The sequence below is a fragment of the Polyodon spathula genome, chromosome 1 (genome assembly GCF_017654505.1).
Source record: "Polyodon spathula isolate WHYD16114869_AA chromosome 1, ASM1765450v1, whole genome shotgun sequence".
Taxonomy (NCBI): Eukaryota; Metazoa; Chordata; class Actinopteri; order Acipenseriformes; family Polyodontidae; genus Polyodon; species Polyodon spathula.
Genome location: NC_054534.1, coordinates 106,281,911 through 106,297,735, shown reverse-complemented (window position 1 = coordinate 106,297,735; position 15,825 = coordinate 106,281,911). Strand labels below are relative to the sequence as shown.

At 36.0% G+C, this 15,825-nt stretch overlaps 1 protein-coding gene across 2 annotated transcripts; it reads right to left on the bottom strand.

Annotated features, from left to right (window-relative positions):
• Window positions 1–911: 911 nt before the first annotated feature.
• LOC121324230 (polycomb group RING finger protein 1) lies at window positions 912–15,566 on the bottom strand. Of its 2 annotated transcripts, none has more exons than XM_041267116.1 (9): window positions 15,462–15,566; window positions 10,279–10,384; window positions 8,873–9,025; window positions 8,589–8,660; window positions 8,375–8,480; window positions 4,112–4,151; window positions 1,725–1,811; window positions 1,317–1,397; window positions 912–1,125 (listed from the first exon to the last, which is right to left on the bottom strand). In XM_041267116.1, exons 1-9 carry the CDS (start codon window positions 15,546–15,548, stop codon window positions 1,075–1,077), a joined length of 783 nt encoding a protein of 260 aa, XP_041123050.1. In that variant the 5' UTR covers window positions 15,549–15,566; the 3' UTR covers window positions 912–1,074. The 2 variants fall into 2 exon arrangements, with proteins under 2 accessions (XP_041123050.1, XP_041122241.1); XM_041266307.1 differs by having other exon boundaries at window positions 912–1,099; window positions 15,462–15,557.
• Between the last annotated feature and the right edge of the window lie 259 nt (window positions 15,567–15,825).

Here is a 15,825-nt window from a genome sequence, read left to right as displayed (position 1 = left end):
ATTATATTCTATAGAATATATATATAATATATATATATATAGATATATAATAACGCGACTTGTAATCGTCGGTATTAAAACAATGCCATAATACAAGTATAATCAAAAAAGGTCCAAAGACCAAATACTGAGAGAGGATTTCCAATACAGGTTGCAGACCAAATAGGAATCATAATAGTTATGTGGAACCTGCACTGGAGCTCCAATAACATTTCCATGATAAAGTCTGTCCCTTTTCCATTTAAGAGAAAGCTTTTTCACTGGCCAGAGAACAGCGGTCTACCCAAGAACTTGAAATTATAATCACCTTGAGGCTGTTATCAGGCAACATGAGTGCAGAAACTAGAGTACAAGCATACCGCACTCAAAGTCATGCCATAGGCTAATAGGAGCTCTCTGTCATCTTACCCATTAAAAACGAATTACGAATGACTACTTTTTCAATAGAAAAACTTTAACTACAAAATATTCTGCTGTTAACTGTTTTTGTTTTGTAGCTCGTTGGAAATTATTTTTGTATTGTACTTAATGATGAATTACAGGGCAACATTCCATTCCATGGGTTATACCATGCAAGAAAAAGCAGGATTCAGGATTCTCTTGCAAGAGCAAAAAAGTGAATGCAAGTTAACATTCCACTACATTATTTTACACCTCAGAGATTTTTGCAAAGTGATGAACTTTGTTAAAACATGCAATCTCTTGTTGCCTTATTAGACACAGTGGCTCAGTATAGGGAGGTTCACAGAACACATCCTGAAATAAATGGGAATCCTGAATTGGATGACCCACACTGGTTCTATGCTTTAATTTCTGTGTGGAATTAAGTAACAATCGTTATTTTATGGCAACATTTTAGTTCATGTTGTTTTGCAGCAACACTAAATAAAAATGTAAGAAACACATGCAGATTGGAAGTGTCAGTAAGTTTATTAAAAAATAAAACAAAACAACTATGTTTATATTTACAGAAATGTAATGAAAATAGAATATGTAAAATACAGAGTATGTACACCAGTTAAAGTTTTTTAATTCCTCCTGTGAACTTTATACAGGGAAATGGTTTATTCATTTTTATCTTCCTCTCTTGTCCTTGATGCTGAAATGAAGAACCAATGGAGGTAACTTTAAAAAAAAAAAAAAATATATATATATCAGTGGAATATTGATGGAAAATAGCAGGTTAGACAACACAGTTATGGTCTCTTTTTAATTCAGTAACTGGACTTGAAAATCAGGTCACAGTACCACAAGTTAACTAGGCCTACATGGGAGTAAAACTCAACCACTTAAAAGGCCATGTAATGTGTCCATACCTTGCCAAACCAATGGGAAAGCCATAGCTGCTTCATAGTCATATGATCAGGCAATGACTCGTTATTGAATAATATCTGTACCTGCAGGTAAAAATAAAACAATACAGTAAGATGGGGTAAAACAAACACTTTTCTACTAGGTCAAAACATTTGTTTTTGGAAAAAAAAATGATAAAATAATGGATTTGTTGATGCTAACTGCAAGGTTAATGTGTAACACAATATCTTTGGAATATGTTTACTACACTAAAAGTTAATACTGTGCAAACAGCATAATCTGTTACGAAGCAGAATGCTCTGCTATTATTTTTTATTTTAATTATGAAGTATTTTAAAAAAAGATTACATTTTTTATGTACGATTTGAAAGACAATGCAGCATCTGTGCTGATACTACTACTCCCCATACCTGATGTCGATCTACATGGAGCTTGTGACAAAGGACACGCTTTAGGTGCCTAACTTCTGCCCTTGAAGAACACCTGACATACTTTTGCTAAAAAGTAGGAAATAAATAAATACATTAATAAAAATAATACAATTTAACACAGGGATAATTACAACTGGGCATTCCTCCAAACCAAAACAGAAGGTAAGACACCCAACATAATTAAACAGGTAAGAAATGAAGGCTGTTCCATCAACAGAACAGGGTGCAACAAAAACAAACCTATAATAAAATGCTATGATATTTTACAAGTACAGCAGGATCCATCCTAATTCACAAGCTTCTCATCTGAAGCAGTTTTTCTGCCTGCCCCTTTTGATTATCAATCCCTTTAATCCCAGCTTCAATTTCGCTCTCAGTGCCCTTATATCCATCTTTAACAGGCATATCCTAACTAAAATGCCATGGTTTTGATAAACAATCATTTTTGGTTGGCAAATTGCCACCTGAAGTGCTATTTACACTGTGGCCCATAGGAAGCACAATGCACTTATAATTTATAATGACGGGAAGCATTGTAAGTTGTGGCAATGAGGGGCACATCACATCTACCAAATCTCAGTGCTCCAACACCAATACATGTGCCTTTAGAACACCTCTGGGATTTTTTAAGAATTTAGCTTCAACTAACATAATTTTGTATTCAAACAAGTAGGCCAAGCTGCTTGCCAGCAACCATTTTTGTTACTAGTTCATCACATTTGAAATGCTCACCTACATAGCTTTATTTATTACAGCAGTATTGGTCAACTCACAATACTATAACTTCAGTTCCCTCAGTAAAATACTGTAAAGATATAAATATTCGCGATCAAAATATTTGGCGAATCACACACATAAAACCTATTTTGCTCCAGAAATGTTGGTGACCTATTGCAACACCTAAAGTATGTATTGTTAGTGGAATTTGATATTCGTGTCAAAAACGTTTGCGTTTTTTTTTCATACACCAAACACACATAATAAAAGGTTCGCAAACATTTACGACTTCACAGTAGCCGGTTAATGGCCCTGTTTAGATTGTGCAAGCAGGCAAGCAAGCATCAGTGAAGTGTTAGTTACTCTATTTTAACCCCCAGTCAGCTTGCCTGGAGAAAGCGGCAGCATCCTTGCAACATGGGAATAATTAGATTTACTGCAAAAAGCTGCATAACACCAAACTCAATAAACTCCCATCAACTGGAGTCCGCTGCTACAACAATTCCTGACCTCGCCTCACCCTCCGTGGCTTCAGAATAACTACTGACTTTGTAGCTATTTGCTGTTAAGTAGGTTTTTGATTTACTCCGTTTGGTCACCGTGCTCCATGGCTGTGTCCCCCGTCAATGAAAATGTGTACAAGTTAATGAGAATTGACCTTCCCAGGGAACAGCTGAGTTCAGTGGACATGGTGCTATAGCACTGTGCAATATTGCAAGAACAAAACAGCTGCACTGGCTTCAAAAGAAACCTTCCCTTCCTGGATCTTAAATTACGTCACCTGGGGTTTTCATTAAACGATCACGAAAACAGCTTCCTTGGCAAATGTTTTATTTAAGTTTAGAAAAGAGAAAACATGATTTGTTTTGGGTAATTTGCAATTTGAAAACTATACAAACATCTGGAAATCATTCACTAGTAGTTGGCTACTTCAGAATGCATTTTAATTTACAAGGTTCAGGTTATTTTTGCAGAGATCAGAACTATTTCTACAGACCAGGTTCACAACTAAAGACACTGAAACCTAAGCTGCAAATGGAATCTAACCAATTAATAATGCTATACAATATATTAAAACAGCAGTTCTTATACAGTTTGGGGCACTTTTTCATCTGTGCAAAGTACTAAATACAGGTTTGTGGAATAACTCATAGGCTAATAATGAAGTAGATAAATGTAGTTATACAGAAAGGCAGTGCATTTGGAACATTGACATAAATCAGTAACCTTTTCTATCAAACATTTTGAATGTATTTTTTTCTATAGTATGACAATTGTGTCTATAACTGAGGTGTTTACAGTGACCCCTGCTGGCATAAATTGAGAATGTTTATGCTAACCAGCCAGATATTGTAAATCCTTTACATCAACAGCCTCCATATATCAATTTTTAGTGCAGCACACTTTAGCAACCAATTCAGCTAAGTGATTAAATAGACACTGACAAAACAGCAGAAGCCTATTTGTTACACATTAAGCCCTGGATAAATGCATTACCTATTATATTTGTTACTAGAAGTTCAGGGTATAAATAAAATGTTAATTTGTAGAACTCTTGTTTAAGAAAATCAATTTGAGGACTACACCACTGGCAGGCAACTACTGCAAAATGGTAAAGAAACCAAAGTAATCTTTGTAAAAAGTCTCACCTGAAGAGTGAACTTGTTTTTGTCTTTTCCAACAGAGGAGCTACAAAAGAAACAAAAATAAATACAAATAACTTCCTATGCAACAGGAGTTTGTGAACAAATGGTTTATAAACAGCTGGACCAATGAAAATGTGAAAGAGATCTACATCACTGATATGTCCACAGGTTAACATGACAGTGGGATGGTCAGTGGACACCACCTGTAAAATCATTTTGTCAAAATGTGTGGCCTGTATATAAATATGACCAGAAGTTAAAACAGTGTTGTAATGAAAGGGTTAATTTTTCATGGCAATGAGGAGTTTCATACTCTATGAAATATGCATGATGGTTTATGAGGTATTAGCAGTTGTAGAAGCAGGAGTGGCGTACTTGCAAACCCATACACTCACGAGATGCACAATGACTATTTTCTGCCTCCGTCTATATTCAATTTTTTTATCTAAGTGTTTCAAACAGGCTATTAAAAAACTTAAATAATTTTGGTTTTGTAAGTTTTTAGTTGCACAGTCAGTGCCTCTCCCAGAATTATTCACAGTGGACCTTGATACAGTACTCTGCATTCTTTTTTTCTGGTAGGTAAGACTGAGGTATTAGTATTAAAAAAAAAAAAAAAAAAAAAAAAAAAAAAAAAAAAACACAAAACACATTAAAAAAAGACTATGGTGTTTTTGTGAACAAAAACAAAGCATCTGGTGGCATAGGGTAAGAGGAATGGTATCTCATTATAATGTTTTGTAAACAGGATAGTCTAGTCACCTTTATTCCAATCAGAAAGGACCACTAAACAACAAAAGTTATTTTGAGCAAATTCTATACAGTAGTTTCTAGCTATACATCACCTGGCCCTCTTAAAATGTAATGTAGTAAATCCAACAGGTCATCACTGAGTATAACTGAATAACAAGACAAGTTCCTCAGGTCAAACATTTACTTTTACCCAGTTTCTCGTTGTTTCTTTTGAGCACTCAGGTGAGCAGATATTGCGTCAGCCATCCGCTTGTTTTAGAGAACAGTAGTTTCATGCATATACTCATCCACAAGCTTTCAGATTTTTATGCACATTTTATTTCTTGCCATAGAAGAACCCGGTACAAACACACAAAGGCTCCCTTCCACAGCACAGCACAGCCAGTCCACAGATTCAGAGGACGCAACAAGTGGATGTGCTGTTATACTAACATGGGCTTCTAAACCACAAAACTCATCTCCTTATACACTCAAACATTTCTGTTGGGTCGCAGCGTGGGAAAATAAAGAAAGCTTTAAACATGTTTTCCAACAAAAGCACCACAGCAGTCTGTTGATAGTGCTGCTCGCTTATGCTGTGCTTGTACGTACGCAACATTTTTTTTTTCTGACTGCCTTTTGCGATACGATCAACCAGCTGAATATCTACATTGTCTCTCTTATAAGTTAGCTGGGTGGGACATAAACTGTGTTTTTTCAGGTGCAGGTACCGACTAAGTTTAACAAATAACAGAGTCAAATATCTGCCAAGTTTTACGCAGCTGTACAATCATAAGCAAGCAGAGGCTGTTCACGGTATTCTGCATGAAAATTGAAGGCGAGTGAGTGGCCAAAGGGAAAGCGAAAGATCTGACAGCTGTCCAATCATTTGTGAGCAGAGGCAGGGTGTTAATATGCCAGGTAAGCTCTAAATTTTGCCGACTGTTATTGAGAAAAATAATACATTTATTATATATATATATATATATATATATATATATATATATATATATATATATATATATATATATATATATATAATATATATATAGAGTACTCTCCCGTGTCAGACAGAACCTATTCTTTGGATGATACGTGTGCCTGCAGCACGTACGATTCGTTTTATGCCTGTAGCCAAATTACTTTTATGAACCACTGGACTAACTGATTGACCTATTACAGGTACGGTTAAACATTTCTAGCACTTGAGACTACGCAAGCAATGGGGGGGGGGGGGGGGGGGGGGGGGGTTGCAAAGAGTTTAGAACAAACAGAACATTTCAAGACCAATGGACAGACAAATATTTTGTAATTGAGAAGGAGGGCAAAGCTCACCGTCTTCTGTGCAAACAGTCCACTGGAGTCAAGAAAGACTAATGTTAAACACCACTATGAAACAAAACACGCAGCATATGATCAATAAGTGGGTGAGCAGAGGAAAAGGTGGGCGGAGAGTCTTTGCAAGGAATTAACAATGCACCAATATTGTTTTCTAAAATAATGACATCATTTTCTCTTCTTTGAATTTTAAGATACAATGGAGTATTGTTGAGGCGGTAGATATAGCATTGTTTATTTGCGATAACTCAACCCTAGCCAGAGACAACTTACTTGACTGGAAATGTAGAATACCAATCACCTCAATAGTAAATCGACTGAAGATTAAAAGGAGCGTTTTTTTTTTGTTCAGTCCACTCCACATCCAGTGAGTGCAGGTAATGATATTCTTCACAATGTATTGAATAGCTTGCTATAGTCTCTGACAATGTGAATAAATGCCAATGGTTTAATTTAACAATTTACTGAATTGGCTGTTACTATCATTGCCATTGTTAATAAAATGACAAGATTTTTTATTTTTTTATGCATTAAATTGAACAACTGTAACACAGTAAACTATTTGGTATTTCAAATGTACTGATTTGAGTGTTATTGTCATTGGCAACAGGAATAAAAACTAATGCCATGGGTTAATGTTTATAATGTTTTTGACAGAGGGAGTCAATACTAAGAAATGGATTACATTTATTAAGTTTGTAATTTATTAAGATGAAATGTTAAATGGCTAGCAACACAGCAGACCTGTGAACTCTACCTTATTTGCCGGGACTCTCCCGTTTTTATGAACACTTCTTCAGGAACCCCCTGTATTTTGCTCAACTCTACTGTTAAACCCTTTGTCAGCAAACCTTTAAATTTCTGCAAAGCAGTCTGTGGTTACCAATCCCAGTCTGTACCCAGCAGGGTTTAGGACCCAGGGGAGCCCTGTGGCAGGCATGCATTCAGAGTATGAGGCAAGCTCACATACTTGACTATCTTGATGGCTTTGTGTGAGATCAGCCCTCCCAGTAAGAAAAATATTAAATATTGATGCAAATTTCAAGCTTCTTGGTCATCATATTCTCACATAATCCTAACCAACTTTGGGAAAAAGGCATATTTGTAAACTATGTAGGGCTGACTTTAATGGTGGAACATGGGAGAAAGAATGATGTTTGTGGTAACAAACAAAAACACCAAAAAGCCAGTGATGTTCAGAAAAACAGTGCTTCAATTAAAAACACATTTTGCTTTCAAAGGAAAAACAGAGATCAAGAAAGTTACATATGCAGAGACTTTTACGTGTTGTGATCAGTTCAGCGAATCTGTAGTAGACATGTTCCCAGACTCACAAATTGCAAAGTATTCTGCAGAAAAGACTAAAAGTCACACAAATAGTGAAACACTTTTCTATTACAATTTCAGCATCAACACCACTTTAGAAATTCAGATTGATAACATGTGTTTATATACAGGAATTGCGTGTGCATTTCAAATTAAAGATAGTTGACAAAGAAATGTTACAGACAGTGGTATTAGTAATCTGCCACATATGTGCCATGTAATGAATAACTTTGCAATATCACATTGTTGTGCACGTTAGCTTTTTTTTTGTATCTGTTTTTATGATGAATTTATAGAATTTATTTTTTTTCTAGTTATAAAGTAGGTGCCACAGCTCGTCCTTTAGGTATGTTGTGTGATGAAAGTAACAACGCCAACTGAGTATGTTTTGTGTCGTGCAAAATCAACTACAGTGGATCTGTTTACAAAGTTTTGGCAGCTGCCAAATCAGCCACCTACAACTACAGTACAAGAACCACAGAAGCCATGAGAGATTTTGACTGTGAAGCATGCCATTCCTTTCTTTAAGCATAGAAGGAGCACTGTATCATTCTATCAAGTAATAAAATTGAATAGCTGTATGCCTTTGTCTTATGTAGTTACTGACTTCAATTCAGGCCACTAATTTCAGTTTACAAAATATCCTTTATTTTGAAAACTCAATGTTGACAGGTATGCAAATAAATGCACTTGAAATTTGCAATCCATGCACAATTTGGTCACATTGCGGCCCACGGTCCCACAGTTGCCTTGCAATGCAGTCCTCTGCTCTGTAAACTCTGGGCAACCCTGATTTAAATAAATACAAACTATAGTGGTCCTTAACAACAATGAACAACAAGAACCATGACAGAAATGGATTCCACTTACCTTTGTCTTTCTAAACAAAGTGAAATTTGTTCATCATATCTGTAGTAATGGGCTTTTGAGTGATCAAAGTTGGTGTAGGGCAACCCTGCTGCATCTGGTACTGCATCTGGGAAAAGTGAATTGAGAAAATGAAGAGTTCATTCCTTTGCACCGTCATCAATACCCATCAAATGATGCGATTATGTCAAGCAATCCAAAAATCAAAATTAGGTACCTTCACTTGTTGGCTGAATAACTCTGTCTAAGCCACGGGACTGGTAGAACTCTCGAATCCTTTTTTCCTCATCTGTTCAAAAAAATATACAAGCTCCTAAAATTTCTTGGTAAATCAGTTCTCTTGTAACAGCTTAATTGTACTGGCTAGTGAATGCCTTCACTGCCTGTCTGCGTGGTTACTGGATTTTGTGGATATGCCTATAGTGCTGCAGAGATTTCAAATCTAGCCATTGCCAGTATTAGCAAGACCAGTAATATGGTATACATTATCCGTATACATACTCTCCTGCAATCCTGGCACCAATTTGTAGACAATATCTTGCATCACCCTGTCCAGCTTCAGGTTCAGCAGTGGCTGGGTTTCATGGATTTTGACGTTGCACATCGGGCAATACTTGCTGGTCTGAAGGTATTTCACTATACAGCTCTTACAGACTGCAAAAAAACAAAACCAAAAAAAAAAAACAACAAACAAAAAGTGTAATGAAGGTAGAAGAAAAACAAATACTACTCTGTCTCCTACAACCACTATCACAAACTACAGTGTACTGACCTACAGTGACCTGACCCTCTCCTTCCCCTTTGACTTCAGGCTGAGCTGTCAGAAGATATTAGCTGTGGGTTGCTTTGCTGGACTGACAAAACTCGCACATGATAATTTAAAAGGTTTTACGCAGTTAACATTATAGTTGGGAAGGTCAGAAATTAGCAGTAGGCGAGTACTCATTTTTTTTGGCTATTTGTTTATCGTAAATGGATGCAACTAAATAAATAGAGTAAACCCCAACCCGATTCCTCCTTTCAGTTCCTCCATAAAGGGTTATCAGATTACTATGAAAATCTGTAATATTAAACTGGTAACAATTATATCTACATTGTGTTTGCTTTGTTTTTAAGAAATGTTTTGAGAATAGAAAGTGATTCTTGGCATCCAGGACAATTCAGATTTATTTAAAGTCTTTTATGCATTTTGCATAAGTAGAAAGTTTTTCTTCCATGAGCTTTAAGTTTATATTAAAAGGAGCAGGAATTACTGCACACGTTACATTTCCATTTTCCTTGAAATACGTCCGCCATCTTCTGGCAGAAATTGGTATTTAAGAAAGTATATTCAAAACTTGTACGCCCCCCATGGTGTCAGTACTATTTATTATTTATTGATCTGTGAGAAAACAATTATTGTTTCCCTTTGTCATGTCGCAGTACCATTTAACAAAAGTATAAATTAGAGAAAAAAATTGTATTACAGTAAAATACAACTCAATGCGTAAACAATAAAACAAACTGCTATAAAATGTGTGTCAGAAAATATCAGTCTACTGGCATTACTTAAGTGACCCCACATTTAATAGCTCAATTAACATCGCTATAGTTTTTATTCTATACATGTTTTTCAGGGTGAATTGAGTTATGTACACCTAATGCTATCGATCTACCTATCTACCATGTATTATTATATATATATATATATATATATATATATATATATATATATATATATATATATATATATATTCTCTCTCTCATGAAGCGATTATAAGTGTTAATTAGTAAAGTAGAAATAAATACATTAACATGAATTTCATTTAAGGTCCAGGAATTTTTATTTTTACAGCTTGGAGGACAAGGCAAAATATATTAGTCATGCTGCATACAGGACTCCAGTCCCACCTCAAGATAATACTTACATGTGTGCAAACACTCTGTTATGGTTGTGGCATCAATGTAGTAGCCAGCACACAGGTAGCAGACAATATGTTCATTCAGGTCTTTGATCTTCACTTTTACTTCTTCCTGCAATGAAACCACCATGACATTTTACCCTGGTACTCCACATAAAATATACTCATAAAATATTTCTCTAAAAGAAAAGGTAGATTTAAAAACTAAATGCAGTGTTCCACAGGGGACACACTGAAGTCCACTTCTCAGGGCTTCAGATAATGAAACTAAACCCCTTTCACACGGACAAGTTATGACAGCTCAGAACCAGCACTGATGAGGCATTTTGGTCTACGTGAATTGCCTATACTGTCACAGAGCTGTCATATTTTATGCCGTTGTAATTGGAGTCTGGAATAAATTAAGGAACTGTTCACTTTACAGGCTGACGATGAGGTGAATTCACAAACAGAATGGGCGGTGCATGATGCTGTAATCTATGGGCGAGTCGCTGTTGCCATGAAAATTATCTGTTGACTGACAGGTTTGCAAGTTGTACTCGCATGAGCCCTTTGGCTGTGTGAAAGGCTTATGATGGTTTATACCAGCATAGACTGCGCAATTTTATGCTGTGTGAATGGGTATTTTAAAGAATGTATTAAACGTCTCATTCAGCTCAGTAGCAGCAGTTGTGTGTGAAAGGGGTAGTACAGTATGTATCTGAACTGTTAATGATTAGAGATGTCCTTTGAGATTGTTACTTGAAATAGCTATTTTAGACACTGTGTGTGTGTGTGTGTATATATATAGTTAGTATTCAGTGTTATGTCCATTTAAATTACAAAATAGTTGCATGTATAGTTTAGATTAAAACTTGTTCCTCTTTTAATATTAGCCATAAACCACTCATGTAATATAAAAAAGGTAAAGAAATTGATTTATTTTGTATTTTATTACAGAGTTAACATTTTATTAACTATAATCCCAATATAAACACGGTCAAACAATAAAAGAATCACGTGCCGCGTGTTACATCAGTTATTGTGCCTCTAATTGAGAAACACAGAGTTTAGCCAATGTTACTTCTACTATTACTTCCACAGCTTTCTACCCCAGAAACTGGTGCCTGGCTCTCTAGACAGACTCCTGACCGTAGAATGCTTCAGCTGCTCTCGCTATTATCATCTACAATACTCATTCACAAGCCTACAGCTGAAGACACATTGTAGACCACAGACAATAAGTCTTTGTCGGATTATTTTGTGTCAATAAACAAAGGCCAGTTTCTGAGTAAAGTAGACTTTGCAAAAGGCTAGGCTCACATAATAAAAAACAAAAGGCAATTATATTTCACAACTTAACATAACTGCTGGACATATTAATGAATTTAAGAACAATGTTCGTGGTGACAGGCTGCATCCCCAAGCACTAAGGCGATTACGGAAATTTAAAATGCTATTAGTGCAGCAATTTTGACCATTTTTGACAATTGTATCCCAATACCTATTGTGTTACTTTTTATGGTTAATAAAATATGCTTAAATCTAGTAGTAATTTACCGTATATTGATTAGTGGCAATATTTGGGCTCTAGTGAACTTGTGGGGCAGATATACTCTCGGATTAAAAACATTCAATATTGCATGACATATGGGTTTCATTTAGATACCAGTAGGCCTATATCATTTTTAATAAGATCTCCTTAAAAGGGGTGTAAGATCACTAAACTAATTTAATGCAAACATTCCTATATAACGTTTTATAGTAAATTCAGTTGGCTGCTAGATTTGTGTCTAAATAATCTACACACGTACAGTGCATCAACAATGATTAGCACTAATCATCAGATTTCCCTCTAAGGCCAAAAAATGTGCACATTTTTCGCAGTAACTGACAATAACCTTCTCACTCAGTTTACTAACTTTCGCAAGTTATTATTATAAATATCAACCTCAATCAAGGCTCCAGCCTCTCAAGGTAAACCTTTTATTTTGAGACCATTTTTACAAAGCACTAGCATAAGCATATTTATGGCTGACCTGCAGCTGATTCTGAGATTTCCCTCTGTAAAAATGCATGTCACATTAGTGCAGAGCTCGCTCGAGCATCAGAGAATCTAGTTGGGTGGGCGAAGCAGGTGCCTGGCAATTCTGCCTCTATAGAGAGTGCTGCTTATGAGCTTCACAGTTTTTAACTCGTGGTATAATTGAATACTAAAATCAGTGAAGCACAATCTTCCTGCATTATTTAGAAATATAAATACACCGGTAAACAAATACAAATCACAATACTTACACTTTGACAGTTTGTTATATTTCCCTTTTAAAAGACGACCACTTCAGAACTCATCTCAAGCGTTTTGAAACTGGTAAAAATGTAATCAGCACATTAGTCGAAAATACACATTTGTGTGTATAGTAACTGAAGCCGACATACCATGTCCATTTTTTTTGTGAGTTAATTCATCATGTGACTTCACTCCATGTTTCTGCTGAAACTCAACATGGAAGCTGCACCAACGAAGAAAAAAAGCAATGTTTCAGTAAGACAGAGCTAAAAATAATCTGATTATCTATACGAGGATGGTGCAAGTACGAGTCAATACCATTAATTAGAAAACGATTGAGTGTGAACAGCCAATCAGCTTCCAGATTTAGCGGGCTTCTATTTTGCATAGATGCTCGTTGGAATGTTGAATTGCTTAACTGTGAATTACATTTTAAAATCAATCCGTGCATACATATAGCGTTTTTCCTTTAACATTCTAATCTACAACTAATCAGATAACATAAAAATGCTACTTATACATACTTTCTGACGCTAGTCTAGAGACAAGGGAAATCATGTCACAGGATACCGTAACGAAGGCTCAAGTCGCAGCTACTGGACAGTAAATCAACAGGGAAGACACAATTGGACAACAATTCTGACATCGGCTGGACCCAAACAACACCCTCTCTCAAAACCAGCCAGTCAAAATCCCAACCCTGTTTCAGTTTTTTCCGCACCAGCCAATCCAATCCCTGCCTGCTTGAATGACGCCCCGCCTCCAACAACATGGCCATTTCTTAACTGAATTATATTTTCTGACGATGAAGAAATTAGCTCAAAACTATTTTTCTAGCTATACAATCCTTAAAGGAAATTGATCACTTTACTGTGTAAAAATTGTTGTCACTACACTATACACCATTGGCTTCATAAAGACATTCTGTCTAGAGACACAACTCTTTAAATCTTGCAAATAATAATGCAGAAAAAAACAACCAAAAGGATTAATGTGTTTACATTAAAAGGGGGCCCTATTTAAATAACAATAGGGTAATACTTAGCAGTGTTTATTATAATGCCAGTAAAATACTAAGCTTAATTTGTGGAATACTGTACATAGGATTACTCTCACATGACATTGCTGGACTGTTACTAAACTGTATCATATCTTTTATTGTTATTGTAAATGCCAGCAATAAGCTAAAGAGGTCTTTTCAAAACACCTTTATTTGTAGACTGAACTGCTGTGTTAGTGGAACACTGTAAATATGATTCTCACAACTGTGCTGGACATTTGATTTTCTGAACTGCTGTAATACAATTATTTGGTTTTCCACTTATTTTAATGCCAGCAATGAGTCAAGTGGTGTATATAAACATTATGACAGGTTTGAAGTGTCTTCAGGTGCTTTACTTACTATTACAGCAACAAGAGTCTGATTGAAAAAAAAAAAAAAAATATGGTAATATTTATTAAATTTACTTATTTTAACTAGAAACATTATATTTATGTTCAAATGCCATATTTAATTATTAACACGTTGATACAAAGTGGGAACAAATGGAATTGGACATTTTTGAAAAACAGAATTTGCTATTCCCAAGAATGGAACAATTAGTAGCCCTAAAGATGGTTACACTTGAAGGCAGTGCAGATGCCAGTGTTTTCTGCAGTAGTATAAAGCAGTTTTATGCAGGCCACCAGTTAAGCATGCAGCCTAGATCTATGATAACCGACAGCGCTGCGTAGGACTCAAAATCAGAGGCAGAGCCACAGCAAAAGTCTTGCTTAAAGTAAATTATAAAATTGTTGATACTTGTGAATACTGTTTCAAAATTGTATAATTTAACACAAGTATATTTAATGGGTTAATGCGTGACCGAAGGTTTCTCACTGATAATTTACCCTTTCTCAGTCAAAACGGCAAGTTTCTCAGTACCTAAAAACTTAGAAGGAACGCTGCTAATCGTAATGCATTACATTATCTAACCGCTTAGCTGCAATTGCTTTAACTATATAAGCTGACATATTTTACAGTTTATTTTACAACAACGTTAAAAAAAAAAACGAAAAGAAAATACTTTAAAACTAAAAACACGCGACATACAGGCAGTCTGTGGTGTAGTGTGCCTGTGGGAGGCATGATTCTATGGAACACCACAGCTACAGACAGTGTAACCCCGCTTGCGTAACATTAACCGTGTACTGATTTTTAAATAATTTACAATATGCTTAGGTAATACGAGCAAGTAGTTTTAACACTTTATGGTGATACTCGGTGAATGTTAGTTTAGTTCACGCTTTTCTTCAACGTTTTCGTTTCGACCTCTCTGTCTTTGAAGAGACTGATTCAGCGAATGGGTTACCAAAACGCCCACAAAGATTATCACCCAGTGTTTCGAGATTAGTCTCTCAGATTTAGTTTCAAGACTCCATGACTCAAATAATCCAGTAATGGTATTTTGCATTATTATTAATTACATTTTACTAATACTAAACATTGTTAAATATATAGTACGGGCTCCGTCAAAGCCTGTCCAAACAGGACTGACCCCGTTTTTTTTTTTTTTTTTTTAACAAGAGTGTTATACTACAGTGGCGTTTATCTATGTACTGTGCCAATTTACCATTACATTTCCTGTTGAGTTATAATGTTTGAATTGGTGTTAATTTTTGAAAAAACAAATCACAGTATTTTAACTTCAGGCAAAGAACATAGTTAGCTGATAAAAACTGCGAAGCACTCCAAATATCACTTACTCTCCCACCCACGCCTGCGCAACAACGCGACCCCGCTTTCCTGTCCATGTCTGGTCCGACACAACAGAGCCAGACTCCGTTATTCCGGCTAGTATTTATTCATCTGCGGCGGTTCGGTTCTAAAATTATGAACCGGACCGGCCACTTGGGCGGGGGATTGGTACTGTCTTCCACTAACCTCATTCCGTAACGGGTCAAGCTTGTACACTGATTGCAGCTGATTTCTCAGGCGCATAGCTATCGCCATTGGTCCCTGTGTCGCCATCTTGGGCACTTTAGCTCACTTCCGGATCAGAACTATGTTGTCATAACAACCAAAGCCAGCGACAGAGGGGGAAAGCAGGTGATGTAAACAGAGTGAAAGTTTCAGTTTCATCTGAGGGTTTTTCTGCAGTGTTTGTTCCATGAATCGATTGACAGAAGGTACCCGAGCACTACTGTTTGTGAGTTATTCAAAGCAGTAATTTACAGTTTCAATATTTGCTGTTTTCAAAACCCCACATTTTGTTTAAACTCCAGTTGCCTTAAATGAGCTTTTGCAA